At 37.5% G+C, this 27,002-nt stretch overlaps 1 protein-coding gene across 3 annotated transcripts; it reads right to left on the bottom strand.

Moving 5' to 3' along the window:
- Nucleotides 1-682: 682 nt before the first annotated feature.
- sgip1b (SH3GL interacting endocytic adaptor 1b) lies at nt 683-27,002 on the bottom strand. 3 transcript variants are annotated; one of them, XM_079614061.1, is made up of 22 exons: nt 26,674-27,002; nt 23,358-23,421; nt 20,939-20,963; nt 20,758-20,814; nt 20,585-20,675; nt 20,318-20,499; nt 18,635-18,646; nt 17,692-17,716; nt 17,510-17,585; nt 17,289-17,353; nt 15,849-15,929; nt 15,172-15,246; nt 13,488-14,165; nt 11,806-11,927; nt 10,540-10,693; nt 10,289-10,400; nt 10,044-10,199; nt 8,613-8,745; nt 7,768-7,970; nt 7,614-7,678; nt 3,693-3,857; nt 683-3,486 (listed from the first exon to the last, which is right to left on the bottom strand). In XM_079614061.1, the coding sequence occupies exons 1-22, from the start codon at nt 26,681-26,683 to the stop codon at nt 3,464-3,466; spliced, it is 2,574 nt and encodes an 857-aa protein (XP_079470187.1). In that variant the 5' UTR covers nt 26,684-27,002; the 3' UTR covers nt 683-3,463. The 3 variants fall into 3 exon arrangements, with proteins under 3 accessions (XP_079470187.1, XP_079470189.1, XP_079470188.1); XM_079614063.1 differs by lacking the exon at nt 18,635-18,646; XM_079614062.1 differs by lacking the exons at nt 20,585-20,675; nt 20,758-20,814; nt 20,939-20,963; nt 23,358-23,421; nt 26,674-27,002 and having other exon boundaries at nt 18,635-18,678; nt 20,318-20,407.

Raw genomic sequence — 27,002 nt, 5'->3', positions numbered from 1 at the left:
GTATGCCATATTACTATTTATATATAGTATTTGGTTTGCAAATCCAGCGACGACCTGGGTCTTGTTAATAAAACATTCGTCACTGAAATGACCAGAACACAAAACCGCACTTGCCACACTCCTTTGCTGTCCCGGAAATACAAACTGCATCCACTGTTCCAGTAACACTGGGTTCTTTGGGAAGCTGAACAAGGTAAACTTTCCCTCACATCCCAAAACACACTTTTTTGGAGACATTCTTGACATCAACCATTCCTATTTAGCGCTGATGATGATGATTTCCGGTAGTTGCGCGTCGATGCATAGATATTATATAGAGATATATGATGTCTATGCGTCGATGAGCGCGGTCTTTCTCTCCTCTGGTCGACGTGTGCGTGAACGCGCTTTTCCGAGAGCAATGCCCATATAAGGAGTTCCACTCTGGTCTACGTCATTAGATCTACGATAGAAAAAAACCAGCCGAAACGTGTTGCAATCCGGAAGTATGATTTTCAGCACAGAAATTCTCTGTTATTCGTTCAAAATAAATTTTCAAACTTTGGCCATTATTAGCATGAGAATCCATCTCTTTAACACTGTAAACAACTCTGAATACATGAAACACCATTGTACCCCCCCTTTAAGTGCATATATTATTAGTGACAATGACTTTTAACAAGAAGCCAAGACTGTTAAACATGAATTTCTTGATTTTATTTCCAAGACATTACACTATTTTCATTTTTGATATATTTAGCATTTTCAGTCTCTATATTCTCTTAAATTCTGGGGAGAGGTTTATTCTATGCATGAAATGTTTGCATATTCCATTTTTCTGAACGATGAATGAACAAGATGAAAGTTAGCTGACAAACACAATACCACAACATCAGTGGGATAAAAAGTAATAAATACACATTTTATAAAATGAGAGACTTGTTTTAACAGGAATGAACCTTCCGCAAGCAGCAGTTGTCTATCCATCGCTCCACATTTAAGGTCAGGTAAGGCATCCAAACCACTGAAATAAAGTACACTTAATTAATGGCAGAAATAATGTGTCACTTATCCAAAACCACATTAGCCAAAGCACATAACTGAAGATTATCCAGGAACGTCATGTACTGTATATTCCCAAACGATATCTCTACGACTAGAGATATTTGAGGCTTTCCTAGTACAAGTTTCTACACACTTGGATGGATAATCTCACAGTTTTAAAGGCAATGATCCACATATGAGTCTTGTGACGAAGTGTCAGCAAAGAAAAATCATGTAGAATAAAGATGAGCATTTCCCTACTTACCAAAATATGTGAGTTGACAACACAATACAGTACAAGGAAGTGACAATGAAAGGATGTTCTTCTGTACTAGTCCATTGTTGTTTCTTTCCCGTTTTGAACAATAAAACAGTGAGTGTTCGGAATCCATTACAAACCACAGAACTAGGCATAAAATAAATGACATGTATTTGAAACATTAATAAATAAAAATAAAGTGCCACCATGAACTGTAAATACCAACAATAACCTGACATGAAATCGGTTCTATGACAAGACATAGAAACTCTGTATCCATTTGGGATACACGTTTAACAATTTCTATTTTACATTTTTACACATTATCTTTAAATATTGCTACAGTACAATGTTTTGGGAACATAAAATCCACATTGTGGAAAACCAAAAGGAAAATATTTTATATTTGACCAGTTCCTTAAGTTTATTTCGCCTTAAGGAATTCTGCATCCCTGACACAAATGGAGTTTCATTTTCCTAAAATAAACGATTGAAAGAAATTGAGAAAAATATTAAGTCGGCATCACTTTTTGCATGAATTATGAATGTAACACTCACATTCATGTTTAAGCACTTAAGGGCCAACTAGACAGAAGTGATGCATTCTAACATGTTTTCGCCAATAGCATCAAATTAATATTAACACTGACGCAAGAGGCAATTTAAGATGATATTAAACCGAATATCCAGTGGAAGCATGTCTGTATTCCTCATCGTTTCTAATTGCAGGATGGTAAGACTTTACAACTAGAGTTAATTCACTAACATTAGTTGACGTTTAGGCATCATAAACTAACAACAACCAAATAACCTAAAAACACATTAACATTTTTACAGCTTTATTTATCTAGGTATGATTTATGTGTTCATTTATACACTTACTATTATAGTTAATTCACATTTGTTCATAATACAACAATGTTGATTTCTACAACTCAAACTCAAAATGTTTGAGGTCAGTAAAACATTTTTTTTAAAATATATTTTGGAAAGAATTATCTTATGCACACCAAGGATACATTAATGTGATCAAAAATACAACAAAGAAACAGTAATATTGTGAACTCTTCCATTTTAGTGAATTTTAAAATGTCATTTATTCTTGTGATCAAAGCTGAATATTCATCATCATTACTCCAGTCTTCAGTGTCACGTGATCCTTCAGAAATCATTCTGATATGCTAACTTATTAATGCTGAATAGTTCTGTTGCTTAATATTTGTGTAGATACCATGATACATTTTTTTAGGATTCTTTGATGCATAGAGTTCAAAAGAACAGCATTTATTTAAAATAGAACGTAAATCACCACATAAATGTCTTTACTGTCACTTTTGATCACTTTAATGCATCCTTGCTGAATAAAGTATTAATTTCTTAAAAAAACAAAACAAAAAAACAACTTACTGACCCCAAACTTTTGAACGGTAGTGTATATGCAGAAATTAACATTAACCTAGATTAAAAAAGGCTGTAACTATGTTGTTGATACCAAAAGCCCGGGACACACCAAGCCGACGTCAAAGAACTAGTGGCAATGAAAGCAATGAAAAATTAACAGCCTTCTGTCTGTGCCGTCCTGACTTCTTTGCTTGCTTTCGCTATTGTTCTCGTGCACTGACTCGGTTTGGTGTGTCCTGGGCTTAACACATCAACTAATGTTAACAAACTGAATCTCATTGAGAAGTGTTATCTGTAGCATTGTTAGGGAATTGAGACTTCATCATAGTTCAATCGAATTGTTTAGAAGCGATCAAAATAACTTAAAGAAAGCCAAACACTGCTGATAAGTGTGTTCCTATAGCCTATGTGAACCCTGGTATCATTAGATTGTAAATGTCACTAGGTGTGTTTGGTTTGAGTGAAAGAGAGAGAATGTGCAAGAAGTGAAAAAGAAAACTCTGCCTTCTGCAAGAACCCAGCGGAAAAAAGTCCACGTATTGCATTTGTCCTGAAGTTTTATCATATACACACAAAATATTTGCTAATATTCACATACACACACACACACCCACAGAACGCACTGATGATATTCTACACCAGACATTGTAAGTGAGATTTCGAGTGCTGTACTTCTGGAATTTCGTTAAAAACATTTTCTGAAAGTCTTTGTAGTGCCAAAAGAGCATCCTAACGTCCCACTCACAGCCCGTCGCCCAGCAGGTCGTCGCTGACCCCAGGTCAGTTGTCTGCCAGATATTTACCTGTGGAAAATGGAGATCCGTCAGGGCTTATCACGTTTGAATCAATTAATTCCTGGTATTTATAAACTGCCATTTCACACTGTGCATTCCCAAACACTGGGTTGAAGGCATTAATTGAATATTTGTCGAGTCAGTGTCATTGATTCAACACAGAGCCCTTTTTGCTTCTTAGCAAATGAACAAATATATTTCTTAAAAAGACATACCTGCAGAAAACCTTTTTTTAACCAACGATAGTCTATAGCCTGAACCTACAAGTTGAAAATCACAGCCAGAAAGAGTGCAGCCCTCACTGGTGAACTGCACCGCCAGCTGCGATGGTCGACTGGGGCCGTCGGCTAACTGGAAGCGAGCCAGGAGAGCGCCAACCCCTGGCACACGGACACACAATGACAGGACATTACAGATATATATCCTACCACGCTGTACATTTGTTAACATTCGTATTTATGAGGTTAATAACAATGACGACAGCACAAAACCCGGATCTGTGGGAATGTTGCCACATAAGTGTGCTTAAGTGTTGTTGTTGTTTAATAACCAAATATCATCTCTGCAACATTCCAGTTAGCTTGTCTGTCATCATTTAACATTTAAAGGGATAGTTCGTCCAAAACTGAAAACTTTTGATCATCGCGTGCTCACCCTCAAGTCGTTCCAAACCTGTATGAGTTTCTTTTTTATCTGCTGAACACAAAAGAAAATATTTTGGAGAATGTCAGTAATCAAAACAGTTCACGGACCCCATTTCTCTTCCATATTAGGGAAAAAAAATACTATGCAAGTCAATGGCTGGTCTGGGCACCAACATTCTTGAGTAAATGGTGACAAAATGTCAACATTTGTGGGTGAACTATCCCTTTAACCGTTTCCCTCAGATAGTGCAATGAAGTTTCTAAAACTGACAGAATATTAAAGTTTATGATTCATTGTTCTTCCCTAAACAACTAATTGTATTAGATTATATTTTGCCATCCACACTGTATGGAGTGCTGCAGGGATCACCCTGGGATCATCGACAAAAAGCCAATAGGATTTTTCCATTAGCTTTTGGATTATTGCTGGAAAAAACAAAACTCTGTGACCAACAAAAGTTTATGATACTTGCACATTTTGTTAAAAATCATAATCTTCACAAATTAACACAACTTTTATGAATTTTTAAGTCTAAATACAAGTTAAAGTCAGGCTCTAAACAAACTACACCATGGTTGAATGTCTGCAACGTCACCACCATTAAGCGTCCTACAATTTTACATTTGAATTTAAAACCTACAAGTTGTCAAGTTTGATTTAGAATAGTTTGCAAGAGCGCGAGTATAACCACATTGAGGCCGTGAAAGCAGACTAGTGTGTAGACGAGTTTTCCATGACGTTTAATGTCCTAGAGAATCTCTGCAGTCCCGTTTGTAAACAACCGCCTTTTTCAAGACAAGTAAATCCTTTAAATAAAAAGGCACAAGGGGGGTAATACTGATGTATTTTTATGTCGTAGAATAAAACGTGAAAATATCTTGAGCTTGTGTTAACCTCACACTCCATTTCAGGCAATTACCCAAAAAGTCGTTAAAAAAAAACCCTATTTTTAAAAAAGCTTGTCTCCAGGTTTTAGGACTTTTGTCACTGCAATTCAGTTGCCATGAAACTTCCTGTCTCCTCACAGAAATCCTTCGTCGTCAATGCCTGATCAAAAACGTAGTGCGTTATCTCGTTCTAGTTAAACAAAAGAGCTGTTCTTGACCAGTTAATGCTACGCTAAGCTAGTTGGCTAATAAAAAAAGGCTTACAAAGGTAAAATAATATGATGTGCAGTTCAAAAGACATTAACGTATGATCATGATTATGGATAAATACACAATATTTTCACCTTACAAATGTCAGATTTTCACCTTTTGCAGAACACAGAAGATGATTGGACTCCATGACATTTTTAAAAATATCTTATTCTGTCCCACAGAAGAAACAAAGTCATACAGGTTTAGAACAACATGAGGGTGAGTAAATGATGACAGAATGTTTACATTTTTTATCCTAAACGCAACAATGCAAAAAGCCCTTTTGAAATGTGGTTTTAAATATCATTCGGGTTTGTCTATAAACACACTGATTAACAGTAAAAAGAGCATTTTCAGTTTGTCTTCAGCAAACTGCAGTTTGAGTGAGCGCTGATGCCAAGCCTCTGCAGTGAATGGAGACGTGTCCTCTGCTCATCTGGCAGAAACAAAAACAACTCGGACAGCCTTTCATCATCTAGCTGCGCTTTAGGGTTTTTATACTCGATTTTTCTTTTTTAATTCGATTCAAAGCTGCCATAGAATCTTGTATCTTGCATGGCACTTTATGTGCAGTGAAATAGTATTAAGTTCCTGCTGTTCATAGAATAGGTGTTACTGTATTTTATTATTATTAAGCATTACTGTTTTACTATTTATATTATATTTTTAGTTTGTCTATTTACAACCTTCATTTTAATTTTAATGCTTTTTGTGCTTTTGCCAGTTTTATTATTTAAAAAAAATATATATTTCTATATAGCTTTATAGCTAAATATTTCTTTATTTGAATTTCAGGTTTAATTTGAGTAATTTTAGTTCTTCAACTTCAACCTATTTTATTTTAATTAACAGCCAAGGCAACATTTCAATTTAATAAAAAAAACACAATGTTTTTATTCTAATATTTTAATTTAATTTGAATCCAGCTTTATTTACATTTTGAATAACTTTAGTTAAGAATAAAAACAGTAGTTATACAGTAGCTATGCTTGTGAATAAATTATATATACTGTACAAAATGCAGCGTTGTTTACGATATATATATGAGCTGCTATTGGATAATTAATTGTACAAGCTCATTTTCCCAATTTTTCCCCAACTAGGCCCTGTTCACACCTGGTATTAAGATGCGTTTTGGTCGATCGGATCACAAGTGGACGACTGGTGTAAACGGGGTCTAAAACGTTTTGAGCTTGTCCACTTCGACCACTTCCAGAGGTAGTTGAAAACACATTCGACCAGTTTGCTTTCGTAGTGTAGACGCCGAATGAGCCACAAAAGACCATCTACTCTCCGTCTACTGACCTAAACTAAACATTATGGTAAGTGCGCTAGACAGACGGGATTTAAACTTTGTTGGTTGGAGACCCAAGTTTGGTTTGAAGACGAAAAACATACTGAAAGATTTGGTATTTTCAGTCATCAGATTGATTTACATTGTGACTGTGTATCAGATGTTATCCACTCTGTCTGTGTCTGCAAAGGTGTGTGCCATATACAGATGAAAGGCCCATTCAGATGTATGGCCCATAGAAACTGATTGGTGTGAATGAATAAAAAGAATGAATTAGCAAGTTAGATCGATCTCCTGTGGGAGGTCCTAACAGTTTTCTATTATTTGTAGCCCATTTGTCCTCATGTATAAAGTTCTGTCTCACAGACAGTATTTTGGGTTAAGATTGTTGAAGGGCGACATGCTAACATCACTGCTGAAGGACTGCTACACTACAAACCCTTCAATAAATTCTTCTCCCCACAAGAACTCTGGTCAAGCTTACTTATCTTACTTATTTTTTGTATTGGAGAAATGTAATACATTGGCGAGCCGCCCAAACCACTGCTCGGCCAAATACAGCAAAATCTAACAACATACCAAGCACCATGTCACCATTCCTGATTTCTAACACACACTCAAAGCGTTCGGCGTGATCTTGTGGCTGTGAGAGCAGAAACGAAAGCTGCTGCTCTCCATATGTTTTTACATTGTCTCCGGTCACGTTCATATGTGAATCGTGAGAAATCGGAAAAATCCCATACATTTGCCCACCCATAGACCCTCCCCTCAAAGAAATCAGGGAAAAAGTGGTTGAAAGTGGACAAAAGTGACGGATTAAAACATCAGGTGTACACGGGAATGTGTCTCCCTAGTCTACTTGTGATCCAATCAACCAAAACGCATTTAATACCAGGCGTAAAAATGGCCTTAGTTGGGCTTTGTGAATCCTTTCCTTAATTAAATTTACTACCATTAGGGCATTCTGCCAGTTGTACCACGTTGTAGAGTTGTCAACATGAGCAAAAAGTTCTAGCAAAGCTTCCCTTCCAACCAGATAATATCTAAAGGGCATTTACCTCCATTTTCAGACCTCTGCGAGAGCTCTGGGATCTTCCACGCAATTTTCTGCGTCTCTGGGTTCCTTTAAAAGCAAGGAATGAGAAAACATTACAATACCTCAACACACTGCGGTTGATTTTTTTTAGAGTGGTTTCCTTGATAGACCCTTACCAGGTGGCAGGTGGAAGCATGGCCTGGAGTTTGTTCACGCCGCCGTCCACAGCTGCCATGAAGAGGATGTTGGTGAGTGGTGTGGGAGTGGCCATGGCCTCTGTGTTGTATTTATAGTCTATCCTGAGGTCTGTGCTGCTGGCATCACCACGCCAGCTCACCGCAAGGTTCAGCGGCGTGGACTGGATCCCTTGAGTGGACACCTGGACGGACAAATCTCAAATATCACACACTACTATAGAGAGGATGACCAGATTCAGATTTAAAGGGGTCATGACATGAGAAATCAAATTTGCCTTGATCTTTTGACATATAGAAGAGGACTATGTACTGTTAAAACATCCTCCTCATTATAAAGCATTTATTTAATCAAGCTTCAAAAACGGTTTATTTGGATAGTGTGGGATTTGTGACTTAATTTTGTTTAATGGCGTCATGGATTTGACTGCAGATTGTTTTGTAAATGAGGCACAGTGTAATGGAGAGTTCGCAAAGAAACTGTTGTTGACAGATGAAGCATCCAACTGTACAGGATCTGACAGCAGCAAACCATAAGTGAACGTTTTCATAATGCCTTGTCTGTGGATAATGTTAGCCAATCATAACAGTGGCCATTTACTAACAAGCCTTAAAAGGAGCTGCCCCTTAAAAACGGATCATTTCAGACAGGGTCAGGAGGTATCGTTTTTCCACATATATATTTGTTTGTTTTTTGTGTGCAAAAAACTTTATTGACATTATAAGTGAACCTCAAGAAACATAAAAAAAAATAAAAAAAATCCATGTCATGACCCCTTTAAATGATGTAGATCCGAACAGATCATGTTAATATGACAGAATCCCACCTGGTACTTCAGCATGTCCACATTGTAATACGTGGCCTGTGGCCTCTGCTCAGCCACTTTCTTCAGGTGATTCAACAAGTTTGGCATATTCACCCAGAACTCCTTCGCGTCACCTGTAGGGGGTGTGGTGTCGCTGCAGGATGGAAATATTTCATGTTCAAATAATGCTATATCAAAAGGGCTTTAAAACGTTGGGCAAGATGTGTTTTTTTTAAAGGAACACGCCGACTTTTTGGGACTTTGGCTTATTCACCGTATCCCCCAGAGTTAGATAAGCCCATACATACCCTTTTCATCACCGTGCGTGCCGTATCTCTGTCTGACGCACCCACCGCTAGCCTAGCTTAGCACAAAGACTGGAGGTAAACGGCCGCCCAAGTAGCAGTGCTTCGCCTTCTGAGAATATAGTTCTCCGTATGTATACGGTTAGAAGATGGCTATGTCTCATGGGACCTTGTTGTGATTTGTATAGTCACAGTGTGTACAAATAACATGTAAATAGGAAAATGTTGGCGTTATTTTGTCACTTATTGGGAGCAGTATGCTAGCTGGAGCCGTTTACCTCCAGTCTTTGTGCTAAGCTAGGCTAGCGGTGGGTGCGTCAGACAGAGTTACGGCACGCACGGAGATGAAAAATGTATGTATGGACTTATTGAACTCTGGGGGATACGGTGAATAAGCTTAAGTCCCCAAAAGTCGGCGTGTTCCTTTAAACCAAAGCTGATATCTAGAGAGGAGCGTAGTCAAAGGCTGTTATATAATGCTGATATAATGACACTGCACTTTATGATAGCAAATAAAATGTATTGAAATGAGCTGAATTTAAATGAATTTAGTTTCACACAATATTTACATTTACTGTACAAAATATTACATTCACTAAACAAACAATATTTACCATATTTTAAACATCCTCAACATAATGTCTGCAAGTCTGTAAAACGACCACTTTTGTGAATACGTTAGTTAACTGATGCAGATCATCTCAAAATGACCAATATAGGCAAGGGCCAATATATATCAGACTGGACAAAGTATATTGGTTTGTCACTAAACAATAAACCTTTTATTTTTTATAAAATTCAGAATTATTGGACAACAACGGCAGTTTAGTGAATGTTTATTTCAAAGAACTGGTTTAAAAATTATTCAATGAGTTCCCAGAAGTTTTTACCAGAAGCCTTTATGTGCAGTAAAAAATGTTAATATAACATTGCTATATAAGTATTATTTAGATACTACTATAGAATTATTTATATTTTTAATTAGCCTTTTTTTTCCAGTTCTGGACATCACTCACATCAGTTCTACTCTCAAGCAAAGTTCTCCTTTACAGTGGGATGATTACAAACTATTTCTAAAACGGGTTGACAATCATTACAAAGCCTGGTTTCAACTGAACGATTGATTCACTGGTTGAAGTTGTATTACCAGCACAGCAGCTGTGGGTTTGGAAGGACCTGGTCCAGCTGACTGTACTGGCTGATGGTGAAGGTCAGCACTGGTGGACTGGGGTGGCTGGAGAAGTGTCTAGTAATCCCTGCTGGGAAAGACAGCACCATCTCACCAGTGATCTTCACCAAACACCTACAACACACAGTAAGACACGAGAGAAAAACATTCAATACAACAAATTTGAACTAAACATGATCTCTAAATATGCCCTGCAGGCTTACCTAGTTGGATCGGCTCCTTTAAAGTAGGCGCTGATGGTCTCTGTGAAGGCGGCTGCCACTGGTAGAGTGTCTTGGGGTCCCATTGTGAGAGGACTCGGACCTCTGGAACATGCTGAAATACAGAAGGAGATCTAATTTGATCTAAAGGTCACACAGCTTACTGAACTGAAGAAGGCATTATGCCTTGTTATCATCTTCACACTGTGTATAATCAGCGATAACTGACTTGGGACAGCTGTGTTGTGGCCCACCTGACACAGAGAGGTTCAGTTCTCGGCCTAGTGTAGGTGTGGAGGCTGCGCTCAGAGAGGTGACGGAGGAGATGGAGGAGGTGCTCTCAGCTTTGGCCAGAGGAGCAAAGGGTGGAGGACTCCAGGAGTGGATCGGGGGGCTGAAGGGACGGGCCTGAGGGGAAACAGAAATAACAACTTGAACCAAGCATTACAAATCTGACGCCTAGTTCACACTCCCTTAATGAACTACTGCAACTATTGTTGTCTTTGAGCAGTATATGGGTATAAATACCCATAAATACTTGAGTTTAATGTTTGCACACTTCCAAAGTATTAAATATTAGCCCCTTTCACACATAATACAGTATTTACTGGTAAATTACCAGAAAGAGATTTTCAAAAATACTGGTAAATCGGTTCCGGCAATTTACCAGTACGAGAAGTTGTAACATTACCAGTAAAACACCGGTATGTTGCTCAGTGTGAACAAATAATGTTATGAGCATGTACGAGGTCCGAACGGCAAATCATAAACTTTTTTTATGGAGATGACGTGATTTCTCTGAGCTGTTTGTAGTAAGCTCTACTGCTTTTTAATATTTGTTTCCATGTTAATATGAGCTAGATGGACATTTTTGACCGTTGTGCCATGTCTCTCAACTTTTTCAACATGTCACGCTCGAAACCCACCCTTCTTTCCCTCAGCATTGCAGCTCTGCAGTTGGATACGAATATGCGCATCTCGTGTTTTTAAGAGCAAAAACACGGTTTGTGTGATCATCTCCCTACACCTGTCCCTCCGAAGTAAATTCTTTTTTTAAACTTAAGTGTAAAGTTGCGCTTAACACTTAAGTGGAATCCGTAAGTTCGTTTGGCCGGAAGCTAGTTATTTTTACTTTATAAAGTTTTAAATAAGGATATTTCTCTTACACAAACGCATCACTTCGCTTCAGAAGGCCTTTATTAACCCGCCGGAGAAAAAAGCTTGGAAGAGTCAGGGCATTTTTTTTATATAACTCCGATTGTATTAGTCTGAAAGAAGAAAGTCATATACACCTAGGATGAGTAAATCATGGGCTAATTTTTAGGGGAACTATCCCTTTAACGCTAAAAAGCCAGAACACCGTTGCTTGTATGAACAGCATATTTGTGCAATTCTGGTAATTTTACGGTAATTTACTGGGATTACAGTAGGCTAATGTCTTTGACAATGTGTTTAGAACCACTAGGCATCTTCTTTTGTGACATTTTTCAAATGTTCCACAGCAGTGGAGAGAGTCATACCAGATCTGCTAGGTTTGGTTTTCCAGGTGGTAGTTTCGGTCGTGATGATGGTCTTGGTGGAAGAGGCGGGATGGGGCTGCCAGCAGACAGTGGAGTGCCGGCACGTGCGGGAGAGGACGGCACTAAGAACATAAAATCAGATTATTATCACAGAAGTACTTCAGTGTGGTGGTCATTCATTCATTCATTTATCATTAATTATTATGGAACAGTGAATTTACTCACCCTCAAGCCATCCTCTGTGTATATGACTTTCTTCTTTCAGCCAAACACAATCAGAGTCATATAAAAAAATATCCTGGCTCTTCCAAGCTTTATAATGGTGTTGAATAGTGCCTGAGTTTTCGAAGCTCCATATTTAAAACTTTCTAAACTATAATCACTGGTTTCCGGCAATGGCCGTACGTGCGCTCACGAGGGAGTTGAGTTCAGGCGTAAAGGTGACCTCTGACTCGATGTGTGATGTATGATGTAGCGTTAGCTTGGGTGCGAATGGACCCCTCTCGCGAAAACAAACTTTTGTGAACACGGATACGACTGTTGCCAGAAGCCAGTGATTATAGTTTTAAATATAGATATTTTTATTTGTAAGGTATTTTTCTTACAAAAACCCGGTTTGCTTCAGAAGGCATTTATTAACCCACTGGAGTTGTATGGATTACTTTCATGATGCATGGATGCTATGCAAGGATATTATTTAATAGAACTCAGATTGTATGCGACTGAAAGAAGAAAGTCATATACATCTAGGATGGCTTGAGGGTGAGTAAAAGATGGGATAATTTTCATTTTTGGGTGAATTAATAATATATAATATTATTATTAATGCAGCTGCTAAGATAATAATAATGATTCAATCAAGGCTCCTGTTGACTAGGTGATTTCTTTCATTTATTATACTTTCATATTAATAATACTGAATGAGTTTAAAATATGAATAATACTCTGTCTTGTAACAGTATTTCTCTGAGAAGGTGACAACGGTAATCTCTTGTAAACTGTAAACTCTTTTAAATAAAGTTAATCATCTACCGGTATCTATTTTCCTTGATGAAATGTGATATTGCCATTATGCCATTACAGCAGTACGGAGCCCTGCACATGACATACAGGACAAAAAAAACTCATGCCATCCCAAATGTATACAACCTTTTCCTTCAGATGAACACAAACAGATTTTTATAAAAATAATCCATCACTGTGAGTCTGTATACTGCAAAGGACCTCCAAAGTTGATGCTGATTCGGTGTAAATACTTATGACAAATAAATGTCTTCTAAAGCGAAACAATAGGTTAGAAAAATATTGTAAACTTTTTTTAAATGCCTGTAAAAACCATCGCTTCCGGTCATATGTGGGTTCATCAGAGCGTTGTGAAGCGCGAGAAGTGACGCAGAAGTACAGAGGATGTTTACATCAAGCATGAACTCATTAACAATGTATGACCAATGGCAGGAACCAATGGTTTATAGGTTTAAAAGATAAGTATTTTTCTCACTTTTCGTGTTAGTTTTGCTTGTTTTTTTAAGAGTCAACTTTGGGGGTCCCATACATACACTTGCATTATATAGACTCACAGAGAAGGGTTATTATCCTTAAAATCTTTGTTTGCATTCATCTGAGGAAAGAAAATCATATACTGTACAACTGGAATAGCATGAGTACAACAACTGCTAACTTACCACTGCCGGGCCCCGGGGAGCCCATCACGCTCCTGTAAGTAGGAGGGGGCAGTGGAGGTGGGGTTCCTCTGAAGCTTCCTGCTGCAAAGTCTTTGGGTGATGTGCCAAACACAGTAAACTCGTCCCTCATGCTCGCCAAGTCAGGGGTTCTTCTACTGTCGTCTCTCAAGGTGAGAGGGGAAGGTACGGCTCCGTGTGGAGGGTGGTCCGCCGGCAGGAAGGGCAGTCCAGGGCTGGCAGGGGTCACGGGGGACTCTAGGGTGAGCTCAGGCTCTGGGAGCTGAAAGCAGCAGGGAAGGTCCAGGGGGCTCAGAGGAGAGTCTAAGGGCGGTGGTGGTGGAGGTGAATCTGGAGGCGGGATGGAGTGGAGGCGGGGAGGGGGCGTGGCGGGGGGCGGCAGGTTGAGGGGCGAGGTCGGGGGCGAGTCCGCAGGGGAAGAGGACAGAGGTGGGGAAGGGGCGGGTTCATCTGGTGGAGGAGGTCTGGCGGGAGAGCCCTCGCTGAAGCTCACCCAACTGCATTGCACCACATCTGATCCAGACCTGGGTGTCTCTACAGGCCCGAAAACACAGTCCAAGTCGGGCATAAATGCCCCTGCGGCCGGGTCAGATAACGAGGAATCCTGATAGGCCGAAGCTGATCCATGTCCTCTGACACTAGGAACCACGCTATAATAACCTGTTTGGAAAGAACAACAATGAGCTGTCAAATACTCTTCCATCTTTCACCACCACAAAACTAGGGGTGTGCAATATGGATAGCATATATGTGTATATAATTGTTGTTTTAACAATGTTGAAGTATGTCGCTCACTGCAAAAACACGCCTTGAGAGTGCACACTTTCACTTTTGCCTAGTAACATAGTTAGAATATCCCCAGCAACACACGATGGACACCTTACTATCCCGTGAGGCCACAGAAGAGGATTTGTGAATGGCAGTGAAGTGATCCGTACAGACAAGCGTCATGGTTCGGCACACATGTGATTCACATATTAATTGCTAAGTTTGAGCCTCATCGAGGGAAAGTTTATCATTTGCACATGTTTTTTTCTTGCCAATTTACACATTCAAGCGATTTGAAACCATTTCAGCCCAAATGCTGTTTTAGATGCAGCTTCTGTAGCAGTTCTGCAGGGCAAAAAAAGATTTTGTTGATATTGGACATTTGATTGGTAACAGCTTATAGTGTCTTATTATTCTAATTGAATTAGTTGATTGAATGCCAGAATTTGACATAACATATGATGCATATATCTAATAAGGTTAGAAAGAAATTCCCTTATAAAAGGTAAAAACACCCCTGGAAAACAGTTTATATATCGTGATCAAAAATATAAATATCATCAGTTTGAATAAAAACGTTAATTTCTGTCACTGCTGTAACACCGCACAGAAAAAGAAGACTATGAAAAGGTTTGGGAGTCAGCCGTCCACATCAGAACTAAGCCAAGGTACCAGCACAAAAACACACTCAGCAAAATAGTCAAATTATCGTTACTGACAAAATTCATAGAAAATATTGGGATATCATTTTTGCCAATATCGCACACCCCTACCACAAACATTAAGCTAGGAACAAGTATACTAGAGAAAGACCTGAAAGATCCTGGAACTCAGTTCTTTATAAAACAATGAAATGACATTGACATTTGGATGCTAAATTGGAACTGTCAGTACGTACCGGAGGATTCCACAGAGCTGGAGCTGCGTCCAGGTGGAGTGACAGGAATGTTCTTTGGAGGAAGTGGAGGCGGAACTGAAAAGACAGTTGACAGGGCATGTTCGGAAAGAAGTACTACCTTACTGAATATTGCGATAAATAAAGACTGTTTTGTAAAACAATGGAACAATCAAAATTCAAACAGCTACCGTACTTTGTCACTTGAACTCGTCGTATGTTGTAAATTGTGTCTGATCTTATATCACTGTGCCACTTACTTTGGGTCACTTTAACATGCTTTTGAAAACACAACATTCACCGATCATCTTCCTATACTTGTAATGAGAAGCGCTAATCAACTAAAGAGAAGCTTTTAAGTTTTCCCGTCAAAATAAAAGTTCCATTTTATTATTATTTTTTATTAGTATTAGAAATAATAATTAAAATATTATTATTAGTATTAGTAATATTGGTAGTACATATAGCCATATATTCACAAATGTTTGGCTGGCCAAATAGTGCCAGGGATTTGTTGTGTCGCAGCATCACTGATTATAACGGGCATCATTGTCTTTCGTCTGTACGCTTTTGTACTCCCTCTCTGCTTCCCCACAGTCATATTTTGAATGATTTGTTGCCCCAAAAAAAGAAAACGCAAAATAAACACAGTTAAAGATGAATTTGACGGATGGCATTACCTGTGGTGGGCAGAGATCTGCTCAGAACACAGGTGGAGAGAGAAGCGGACTGACACCAGGGCTCCGGCTCAGCCAGGAACACTGTCATTAACATTAATGAAAGAAACGCCCATCAATACAATCCTTGACCAACACAAATATGTCATAAGACAAAGCAAAGCAAGACACAGAAGAAATTTTTTCTGATAAACTTCTGATTAACTTGTTAACTGTCATCCACTTTTTGAGCATAGTTTTGAACTTAAATTACTGTAATTTATGAATACCGGTACTTAAGAATACAGACGCAAGTCTCTCTTTAAAGGAAACACTCAGCAGATTATTGCAGAAGTGAAAGTAGCATGCAAAAATAAAAGTGTAAAAAGTTTTGAAATGTAAAGAGCTTATTGTAAAGTAAATGTACAGAACTGAACATTAATTTTATGCAAAATATATATTTTACAAAATAATTTGGACTCTATAATGGCTAGAAAATCAATGCCATATGTCTAACCAAGTTGTGTTCCAAATTTGAAGTTGATATCACAAGAATTGAGCCCGCTAAAAGGTTTTAAAGTACCATATCCATTGTAACGCAAAGTCCAATTTCAAAATGGTATTCATAGGATGACTTTTGAAAGTGCCCCTGGTATGCTTTTCCGTATATACAAAGCGGAAGACAAATAAAGTGATTTTTTTTCTCCCAAAATAAAGAATCGATTCTGAACGGCTGAAATGAGTCGTCTGCAATTATAGTCTTACTTCTGTTACAAACCTATGTATATAACATGTAACAAATTTGCATAATGCCAACCTATGGTCTTCATTACCGGCCCTCAAACACTGTAGTTGTAGCTGAGGTCTGAAAGAGTTTGGTTTGTGTTGTCTACACGTCGAGAAGACGCTGTTTTCGGCGCTGTGAATGCACTTTGCATGCACTACAAAAGGACTCACGCTGGAATTAATACGGAAAAACCGATGCCATCGTACTGTACAATTTGTGTACAAGTGCTGAGGAAGCGTCTGGGGCTGAAATTCAAAAATGGTAATGGAGTTTCGTTTCTGGCACGTGCTAAAAGCCGTCGACCAATCACAACAGACTGGACCATCTGACCAATCAGAGCAGAGTATTATCACTGAAAGTCTGAATCTTTGAGCAAATCTTTTTTTTTTCTTTTTTTTCTGATGCTAAATCTATTGTAGGAGACCTCTAAAATCAAAATTATGAACATTTAAAATACTTTAAGCTTTCAAATGATGCCTAATTTATGATGATAACTAAAATTTGTGTTGGGGAAAAAAGGCAATAAAAAAAGTGTGCCAAGAGTCCTGCTACCGAGACACTGACAGTTAACAGGGTCATCTTGTAAACCTCATATAACATCTTGCCACATAAAATAACTCAGCAATGTAAGGTTATTTAGAAGCATGAATGTAACTTTCCATAATGGAAAGCGTTACCTTCTGAGTTGTGTGCTTCAAAATTGGTCTCAAACGGTGGGCCGAAAAACGCTGCTGTGTATTCTCTTTTTATGCGAGACAGAAGAAAAACAACAAGTCCAAAATATACCAAGAGTATTCAGGCAGTGAAATTTAGAAAGGTTACTCAATTGAAAATGAATGATTCAATAGTGAGCAGAACCACAAAGTTCCATAAGGGTTTGAGATGATGGCACACTAACCTGGGCGGGTCTGAACCAGGCCCTGGGGTTGTCGTGGGTGTTGGAGTAGATCGTCTTGGTCTGGCAATCTCCTCACCTGGAATATGCAAAGAAGACAACTATTTAGAAGTGACCACCAACATTGACAAACTGGAATGATACGACAATACAAGTCAAGTCGATATTTCCAAGTTAACACTCACATGACAGGTTTCGTTTCATCTGGCACTGTAACAAAGGTCACAGAAGAAGATAAAGACATTTCAAGGACCAAAAACACTATATACAACATTTATATGATGTAACATGATGGGATAGAAACTCTTTTCTAGATATTCACACATGCATTACTATAAAACACGTACCAAAAATAAATCTCCTAGGTGCCTGGGAAGATTATTTCATAAAATATTTGTTTTCAGGATTCTCTGATCAATAGATAGCTCAAAAGAACAGCATTTTGTAACATTATACATTTCTTTAATGTAACTTTTGATTACTTTTAAGCATCAATGCTAACCAAAAGTATTAATTTCTTTAAAAATAGAAATAAACTTTTGGGCAATATGACCAAAATTAAACGACCAAATGAAAGAGACAAAACAATATAACTAATATTAGAAAACTATAGTAAATTCCGATTAGATGGGCCACAGTCAAAAGAGTGGAAATATATGCATACCTGCGACCACATGTTATTTTTAAGCAAATACTTATAGCTAAATCTCTACCCCGTGACACATTTCTACCGCTGCCCTGAATAAACAGTCCAATCATGTGAGATAACAGGTATTATTTGGCACCTGGACATTGTTTTCCATCAATTCCATTTATCATTGAAAACTAATGAAGCTTCTCTGACACAACTGATGAGCGGCAAACATCTTCAGGTAATGGACAACACAGTCTAGGTGCCAACACTGAACTCCATCTGACATTCACACCCAACATGCTGAAGCTGCAGATGATATCAAGAGTCGGATGATTCACTCATATTAATCCATGAGGGCATCAAGCTGTCAGTACAGCAGTAACACACCGTGAAGCATCATCACAATGAAACGTTCAGTGTAACACAGCTTCTATTGCGCATGCAATATCATTTTGGTAATATTTATATATTGCATTTACAATAACCATACTTACTGGACTTCGTCTCTGAGGTCAGCAAAAAAGGAGAAAGAACAGACCTGGTCAGAGAGTGAGTGACAGATCAGTGCTATAAACAAAAACAATATTTAGAAGAAAAAAAACATGCGTGATGGATCTTTCCAGGTGGAAACAAACTTCTTCATTATACATGAAAGCATTAATGCATTATAAATGCATTTATGTGACTCAAAGAGTACAAAATGTTACTAGCAACAGCATGTTTATGGGTTTATATAACTTGAATGCAATGTATTGTCAGTTGCTTTGGATAAATGCATCTGCAAAATTCATTAATGTAAAATTTACATAAAGCCAGTAATTCATATAACTTAAACTATTTCAATTAAAAGAATTTATGATTGAAACATATCGCTCAATGTTTACATAAACACAGTTCTAGGGATGCAGCAATATTACAATTCTGAATGATACTGTTAAAATAAAATTAGTTGCATGTTATTGCCAATAATCAGTCAATATTATCTATCATTTTATGATAGATAATATTGAATAAATCTATCATTTTCAATAGTACAAGTGTACAAGTCATTACAACGAACAATGTATGAAATAATAATAAAATTGAATATAGTGCCGTTCAAAAGTTTGGGGTCAGAAAGTATTTTTATAAAGAAATGAATACTTTTATTCAGCAAGGATGCATTAAATTAATCAAAAGTGACCATAAAAGGTATTTATAATATTACAAAAGATTTATATTTAAAAATGTATTACTCAAAGATAACACACACACACACATATATATATATATATATATATAATATATATATATATATATATATATATATATATATATATATATATATATATATATCATGGTTTCCACAAACCTAAAATAGCAAAACTGTTTTCAACACTGATAACAAATGTTTATTTACCATCAAATAAACATATTAGAATGATTTCTGAAGGATCATGTGACACTGGAGATAATAATGCTGAAAATTCAGCTTTGCATCACAGGAATAAATTACATTTATGTATTACAATAGAAAAAACAGTTATTTTAGATTGTAATGATTTTTCACAGTATTACCATTTTTTACTGTATTTTTGATCAAATAGACACAGCCGTGGTGAGCATAACAGACTTCTTTCAAAAACAATGAAAAAAATCTTTCAGACCCCAAACTTTTGAATGGTAGTGCATAAGTATGTATGAAAGATGGACGTTTGCTTTGAGTTTTGCGCAATACTACAGGTGTTATTAAATTATTAGTGTTTTCAAAAATTAACTAAGTATTAGATGAGAGCAAAAATATTGAAAAAATAAATAAATATATGAATATGAGTATGCACAAAAAAATACCCAATATTGACAAACACCAATTAGAAAAAAACAGCTAAACTGCTAAGTCTTAAAACTTAAGTCAAGTTTATGAATTTCAGATTAATTTCAAGCATTGCTGATTACGGTTAAATTCAATTGGATTGAACTACAATTTTTCCAGTATAGCACTTTTGATGGATTCACCTTTATGGTCCTGAGAGCTAAGGTATACTAAACTAAGGTAAAACCAGACAAAAGTGTAAAAACACTTGCTTACCGGACTCTTTCTCTGCGTGAGGAAACAGAAGAACACAGGAAATCATCTCAATATTTGAATGTGAATATTATGGGACATCAGCAGTGTAAAGTAAAACTTAAAGACGAACCAGAGGGGAAGGAGATATGGCCAGCGTCCCCACTGAAGCCTTCAGCTCATCCATAGTAGATACTGTGCAGGTTCCACTGTTTGCTGCCAATGGCTTGATCTTGATCTTAAATTTCTTCCCATGCTCCTCCTCTCCCTCTCCCTCTGACTCACTGGAGGAGCAGACCATCTTGACTTTTGAAGCTGGTGAATCTCGTTATGGAATTCCATAGCTTTTTTCGCTTTATTTTTATCAAATTAAAGGTCAGAAAAGATGGGAAATGAGTACAGATCAAGATGCATGTGAAGACTAAAAGGATATTTCCCCCTTGTTCTCCAGGTTTAACGCTGTACCCTTCATCATCCACATCAGGAGAGTTCTGTTATGACACAGACAAACACATGAGGCATTACATTCACAGGAACTACACAAATTCAGAGCATTCAGAGGGATTTACTTACATATCGATCCCAGTCGATCTCACCGTAAAAACCATTGGGTGCACCATTGGCTTTTTTCTGGGAATAAAACACATGGGATGAGACATTGTAAGAACGATCACAATGAAATAATAATACACAACACTACCTAAAGTAAGTTTGTAGACCGTTTATTCACTTTCATGGATTGTGTTGTACTCACAGATTTTTCTTTGTCTGGTGATTCACTGAAAGAGATGAAAGCAATTGTTTAGAGTATCAGAGTTCAGATATATGACAGAATGATAATAAGTATAGAAGTATAAGTACAGGTCTATTATTAATGCACTATCCATTTTAGATTGACCTGCCAGAGAGCCAGGGCCCACTAGGGGGGCTCAAGATGGCTTAAAATGATATAAAATAAGACAATAACAAGCAGTAAAGCCCAAAAGTATTAAAAATCTACTACTAAAAACAGATTCACACTGTCTTAAAAACATAGGTTATTTCTAGCACTGGATAAGTCATGTAAATGCATAAAATCATAAAACTCCACGGCTACTATACGGTGGCCGAGAGAGCTCAATGCACTGCGAGAGAGCTCAGCGCGCTGCAACTGAAGAAAACACGTGCAAATAGAAAAAAACACCAGCAAATTCAGAAAACATCTTCATAAGTTTGACAACAAAAGTGCTGCAAATACTCACAATGCAGCCAAATACAGAATGGTGCAGCAAATTGCCCACAACGGAAATGTTTAAGGGGGAACCCAACAAGTGATGAACCTGGCTGGGCTTTTTGTTCAATGTCTACTCGTTTTGCAAGGGGTTTCTCTATTTGGTTGCGTTGTGAGTATTTGCAGCTCATTTCTGTATTTGGTTGCGTTGTGAGTATTTGCAGCTCATTTCTGTATTTGGTTGCGTTGTGAGTATTTGCAGCTCATTTCTGTCTTTGGTTGCGTTGTGAGTATTTGCAGCTCATTTCTGTCTTTGGTTGCGTTGTGAGTATTTGCAGCTCATTTCTGTCTTTGGTTGCGTTGTGAGTATTTGCAGCTCATTTCTGTATTTGGATGCAGTGCATGATATGAGTATTTGTTCGGTATTTGGTTGCGTTGTGAGTATTTGCAGCTCATTTCTGTCTTTGGTTGCGTTGTGAGTATTTGCAGCTCATTTCTGTCTTTGGTTGCGTTGTGAGTATTTGCAGCTCATTTCTGTATTTGGTTGCGTTGTGAGTATTTGCAGCTCATTTCTGTCTTTGGTTGCGTTGTGAGTATTTGCAGCTCATTTCTGTCTTTGGTTGCGTTGTGAGTATTTGCAGCTCATTTCTGTATTTGGATGCAGTGCATGATATGAGTATTTGTTCGGTATTTGGTTGCGTTGTGAGTATTTGCAGCTCATTTCTGTCTTTGGTTGCGTTGTGAGTATTTGCAGCTCATTTCTGTATTTGGTTGCGTTGTGAGTATTTGCAGCTCATTTCTGTATTTGGTTGCGTTGTGAGTATTTGCAGCTCATTTCTGTATTTGGTTGCGTTGTGAGTATTTGCAGTGGGTTTCTGTATTTGGTTGCGTTGTGAGTATTTGCAGCTCATTTTTGTATTTGGTTGCGTTGTGAGTATTTGCAGTGGGTTTCTGTATTTGGTTGCGTTGTGAGTATTTGCAGCTCATTTCTGTCTTTGGTTGCGTTGTGAGTATTTGCAGCTCATTTCTGTATTTGGATGCAGTGCATGATATGAGTATTTGTTCGGTATTTGGTTGCGTTGTGAGTATTTGCAGCTCATTTCTGTCTTTGGTTGCGTTGTGAGTATTTGCAGCTCATTTCTGTATTTGGTTGCGTTGTGAGTATTTGCAGCTCATTTCTGTATTTGGTTGCGTTGTGAGTATTTGCAGCTCATTTCTGTATTTGGTTGCGTTGTGAGTATTTGCAGTGGGTTTCTGTATTTGGTTGCGTTGTGAGTATTTGCAGCTCATTTTTGTATTTGGTTGCGTTGTGAGTATTTGCAGCGCATTTCTGTATTTGGTTGCAGTGCATGTGAGTATTTGCTGCGCGTTTCTGTATTTGGTTGAGTTTTTTAGTTGCATTTTAACTATTTGCAGCTCATGTGTTGTCTTGAAGACGTTTTCTTAAATTGCTTCAGTTACATCATGCTGAGCTCTTTCGGCCACCGTACTATTATTATTAAAAATATAAACATTTAAAGCATTTTTTATCCTTAATCCTTATCCAGTAAATCATGTAAAACTGGAAAAGTTATGGTGCCTTCGAAAATTGTAGAGGATAATGCAAGCCCTGGAGTCAAAAAGGCAAAAAGAACCACTGAGTTGCATGAAAACACAACAAACATTTGGTTGGTCTATTGTGCATGTTAGTAAAATTTTCTTTTCTTTTCTAAATTAGCAATTCTTCACCAAAAATAAGCTGCAAGTGGAGCAGACTTTATGCCAATAGTAAAAGACTGGCTCTGCTACTAATAAACATTTGACAAAATTACACTGAGCCAAGTCTTAGCAATGCATAATCATTATAGAAAGCAATTCCCTCTAATCACAATAAACTAGGCCGTGCCAAGGTGGCCAGCTCTACACATACACCAGAACCTCCTGTAGAGATCAGTGCAGAGCTGCTGTCCACGGTCTTACTCACGTGGAGTCACTGTCCTTTTCCTTCTTCCGTATCCCGAAGGCCTTTCGGGTACGCTTTTTCAGTCCTGTTAAAAATCATGTTTATCATCAGGAGCCAAATAATACACAGTTCCTCAAGTGTAACAATATAACTTATTGACCTTAAACTTTTGGATGGTAATGTACCTGTATATGTAATATAATTTAACATTTTTGTAGATAGTCCTGCAATTTAATCTTTTGAATGTTGTGCGTTATTACGTATAGGCTAGCTTGAAAGGACTCCAAGATACTTTCCAGCTAAAAAAAATATAGTCTAAGACGGTTGAATGTTTTGTTGCAAATTAATTGCTATATTTACACTTGATTACATTTTAAAAGCTTGATTAAATTGTTAAAGTTAAAGGCCCAGCCATAATTGTAGGCGTACCATACTGATTAAGGACAAGACAAAAACACGGTTTGGAAGATAGATTCATGATGTACTTGCTTATTATATATGAACAAAAAGTGAACCTTTAAGTTGTGGAAACACTATTTCTGAATGTTCTCTGAATGCCCAGTTTTTAAAATGTCTTAAAAAAAAATGTGAATGTTAAGGACACATTCAGGTTAATTTTTGCATTTTAAAAACATTATGGGAACGTTACTTTTGAATGTTTGTTGTTATCTAACATTGTTAGATGAACACCAAACTAAAACGGTTCAGAAAAAAACATTCCAGGAACGATGTATACACAATTTTTGTGCTAAAGTTTTGAGAACATTATTAAAGACCATATAACTTTGAACGAACATTCTACTGCGGACAACTTATTTTAATTCATTAATTAACAACTTTGACGAAATATTCCCAAAATGTTAGCCAAGATAATGTTTCCTGTTAGCTGGGGTTTGGAGCATTTGCTAAATCCATGAGTACTAAAGTAGAAATACTCCCTGTATTCTCTCAATACATTTGAAATAAATAAATCATGTATGATGATTATACAAGAATCTGCTAAATGCAGTTGCAATTTCTTTGATGAAGTACAGCGTCAAACTGCTGCCACTGCTTGTTGTCATCAAGTAACACAAAGCAACATGCAGTGCTAAGTTTAATGTAGAGCTAAATTCACTGAGATCTGAAAAACAAACACTGAATTCAGTCACCAGGGGAGTGACATTTGTCATAAATATTTCAACATCTGCAACTAAAGAATGCAAAAACATATTTTTCCAAGACCTCATTCTCAGTGGACTGAATTAAATGATGAAACTTTTCATTATTATTAATTGCATCAAGGCAAATGACCCATGCAACTCTGTACTGGGATTCACGGTGCATGTTTGAGCTGGATGACCAAATCTGCAATGAGGCCATGCGGCCATTTACTGGTGGCAGGGCGTCAGCAACAACAAATATGCAAGCTTATTTTTCAACATTTTCTCAATCTGCCAATTAATGAACCAAGCATCCCCAAGGACTGGCATCATGGTCGATATTAACAGACAAAGCAACAGAATTTATAGCCTGGAGATCTTGGCAGGATGGCATACGGGACCGCTTGAGGGTCTCAGCGCGAAAGCCTCTAGTTGTGTGTTCACCCATCATGCCTAGAAGACCTCTAGGGAAATGCTGACATTTCCTCCTCCGCTTGGCTAAAAGTGAGGCAATTAAGTCGAGTTATCCCAAAACAAATACAAGGAGATGAAACTGCTTGCAGCTTGTTCACTACCTTAAACATTTGAATCCTACAATGCCATTAAATTAAGACAGGAATAGTTCACATTTACGCACCCTTATGTTGTTTAACACCCATATGACTTTCAATCTTCTGAAGAACACAAAAGGAGACGTTTTGAGAAATAAGGCTGCATTTATTTGATAAAAAAATACAGTAAAAGAGTAATATTCTGAAATATTATTTAGGGATGCACCAATATGAAAATTTTGCCCGATACGATAACCGATAATTCTTTATATTTGAAAGCCGATAACCGATATAATGACCAATACATTTAAATTAAAAATTGGATATCATTTTTGACAGCCTGATTACAAAAACAGAAAGTTTCACCATTAAATCCATGTCCCAAGCACACAATTATAATGATGTTCTCATTAAGTTTATGTAGCCCATATGACAGACTTGCATGTTGCACTTAACTGTATTTTCTTTTTTTTTAAGTGTTTCCAATTATGTTTCAAGCTGCAATTAAAAAATGTCATGGCAATCTGAAGCGTCTAAGCTGAAGGAAATAATCCATTATTTATCTGCTTTAGTATATCAGCCAAATTGTATTATCGGGCTAATAACGATAATATTAAAAATTACCTTTATTATTGTGGCCGATATATTGTGCATCCCTAATATTATAACAATTTAAAATAACTGTTTCTATTTGACTATATTTTAAAATGCAATTTATTTCTCTGATGGCAAAGCTGAATTTTCAGCATCATTACTCCATCTTTCAGAAATCAATCATTCTGATGATGATGTGATGCTCAAGAAACATTTCTTATTATTATCAATGTTGAAAACAGTTGTGCTGCTTAATATTTTTCGTGGAAACTGTGATACTTTTTGAGAATTCTTTGATGAGTAGAAAGTTCAGAAGAACAACATTTGAAATAGAACAATATAAAAGTCTTTACATACTGTCACTTTTGATCAATTTACAGGTAATGCATCCTTGATTAATACAAATTTAATTTATTTAAAAAAAATGACTGACCCCAAATGTTTGAATGGTAGTGCATATTGCACTTTTATGGACTTTCTGAAGTTTGAAAGCTTCAGTCCCCATTCACTGTAATCGCATGGAAAAGAATGACCAGTCCATTCTTCAAAATTCCCTTTTGTGTTTCCCAGAAGAAACTAAATCGTACATGTTTGGAACAACAACAAAAAAGTGAATAAATTGGGAATTTTTTGGATGAACTATCCCTTTAAATTAGAGGAAATAAATCATGACCTATAAGATCATGAGGGTGGGACTGTAGACAGAGCAAAGACACACAAACATCCTGATGGCAGATTTACATGGGAGTTACATAGCCTATTCCTTGAGCACTGGACCACATGTGTAAACCGCCTTTAAAATATAACCTACATTTAATTGTGCCATCATGATGTTTGAGTGTGTCACGGTGCTAACACACATACACACTGGCCATACAACGTGTGACACATAATCCTTCACCTCCTTCAAGGAGACAGACACCAAAACAAGCATGTGCTGCATTTGGATGTCATACACAGTAACGTTACAGTCAGCTAGAAGATATTAGCACGTTAATAAATAATATCAACAGACAGCGATGAATTTAAGGGCCCAATGTGGATTTTTACCTTGCATCATGGTTGCAGCACTTCATTCCTCGGTTTCACGCAAGCAAACAAACTGACACTGACACGAGATACAGTAGTGATCCGGTGACCGGTCGTTAAAGGAAAGGCTCATACTGCCCAGCCCGGTAACCGGTGTGTTAGGCCCCGGGCACCGCCGCATCAGCAGCATCCACACACGCCATCACCACAGAGGGGATGCTGAGGACAGACAGCCGATGAACGGAGAACGAGAGTGTGGGAGGGTCGCGTAATTACCAACCCTACTATGGAGGAGGCTTTAGTACTCATGAATATTAATAAGGTCACGACGACGTAGCTTGGCAACCTTC

This window comes from Phoxinus phoxinus (assembly GCF_949152265.1).
Source record: "Phoxinus phoxinus genome assembly, chromosome: 5".
Lineage (NCBI taxonomy): Eukaryota > Metazoa > Chordata > Actinopteri > Cypriniformes > Leuciscidae > Phoxinus > Phoxinus phoxinus.
Note: the sequence above shows the minus strand (reverse complement) of the source record. Positions and strands in the feature narration are given on the sequence as shown.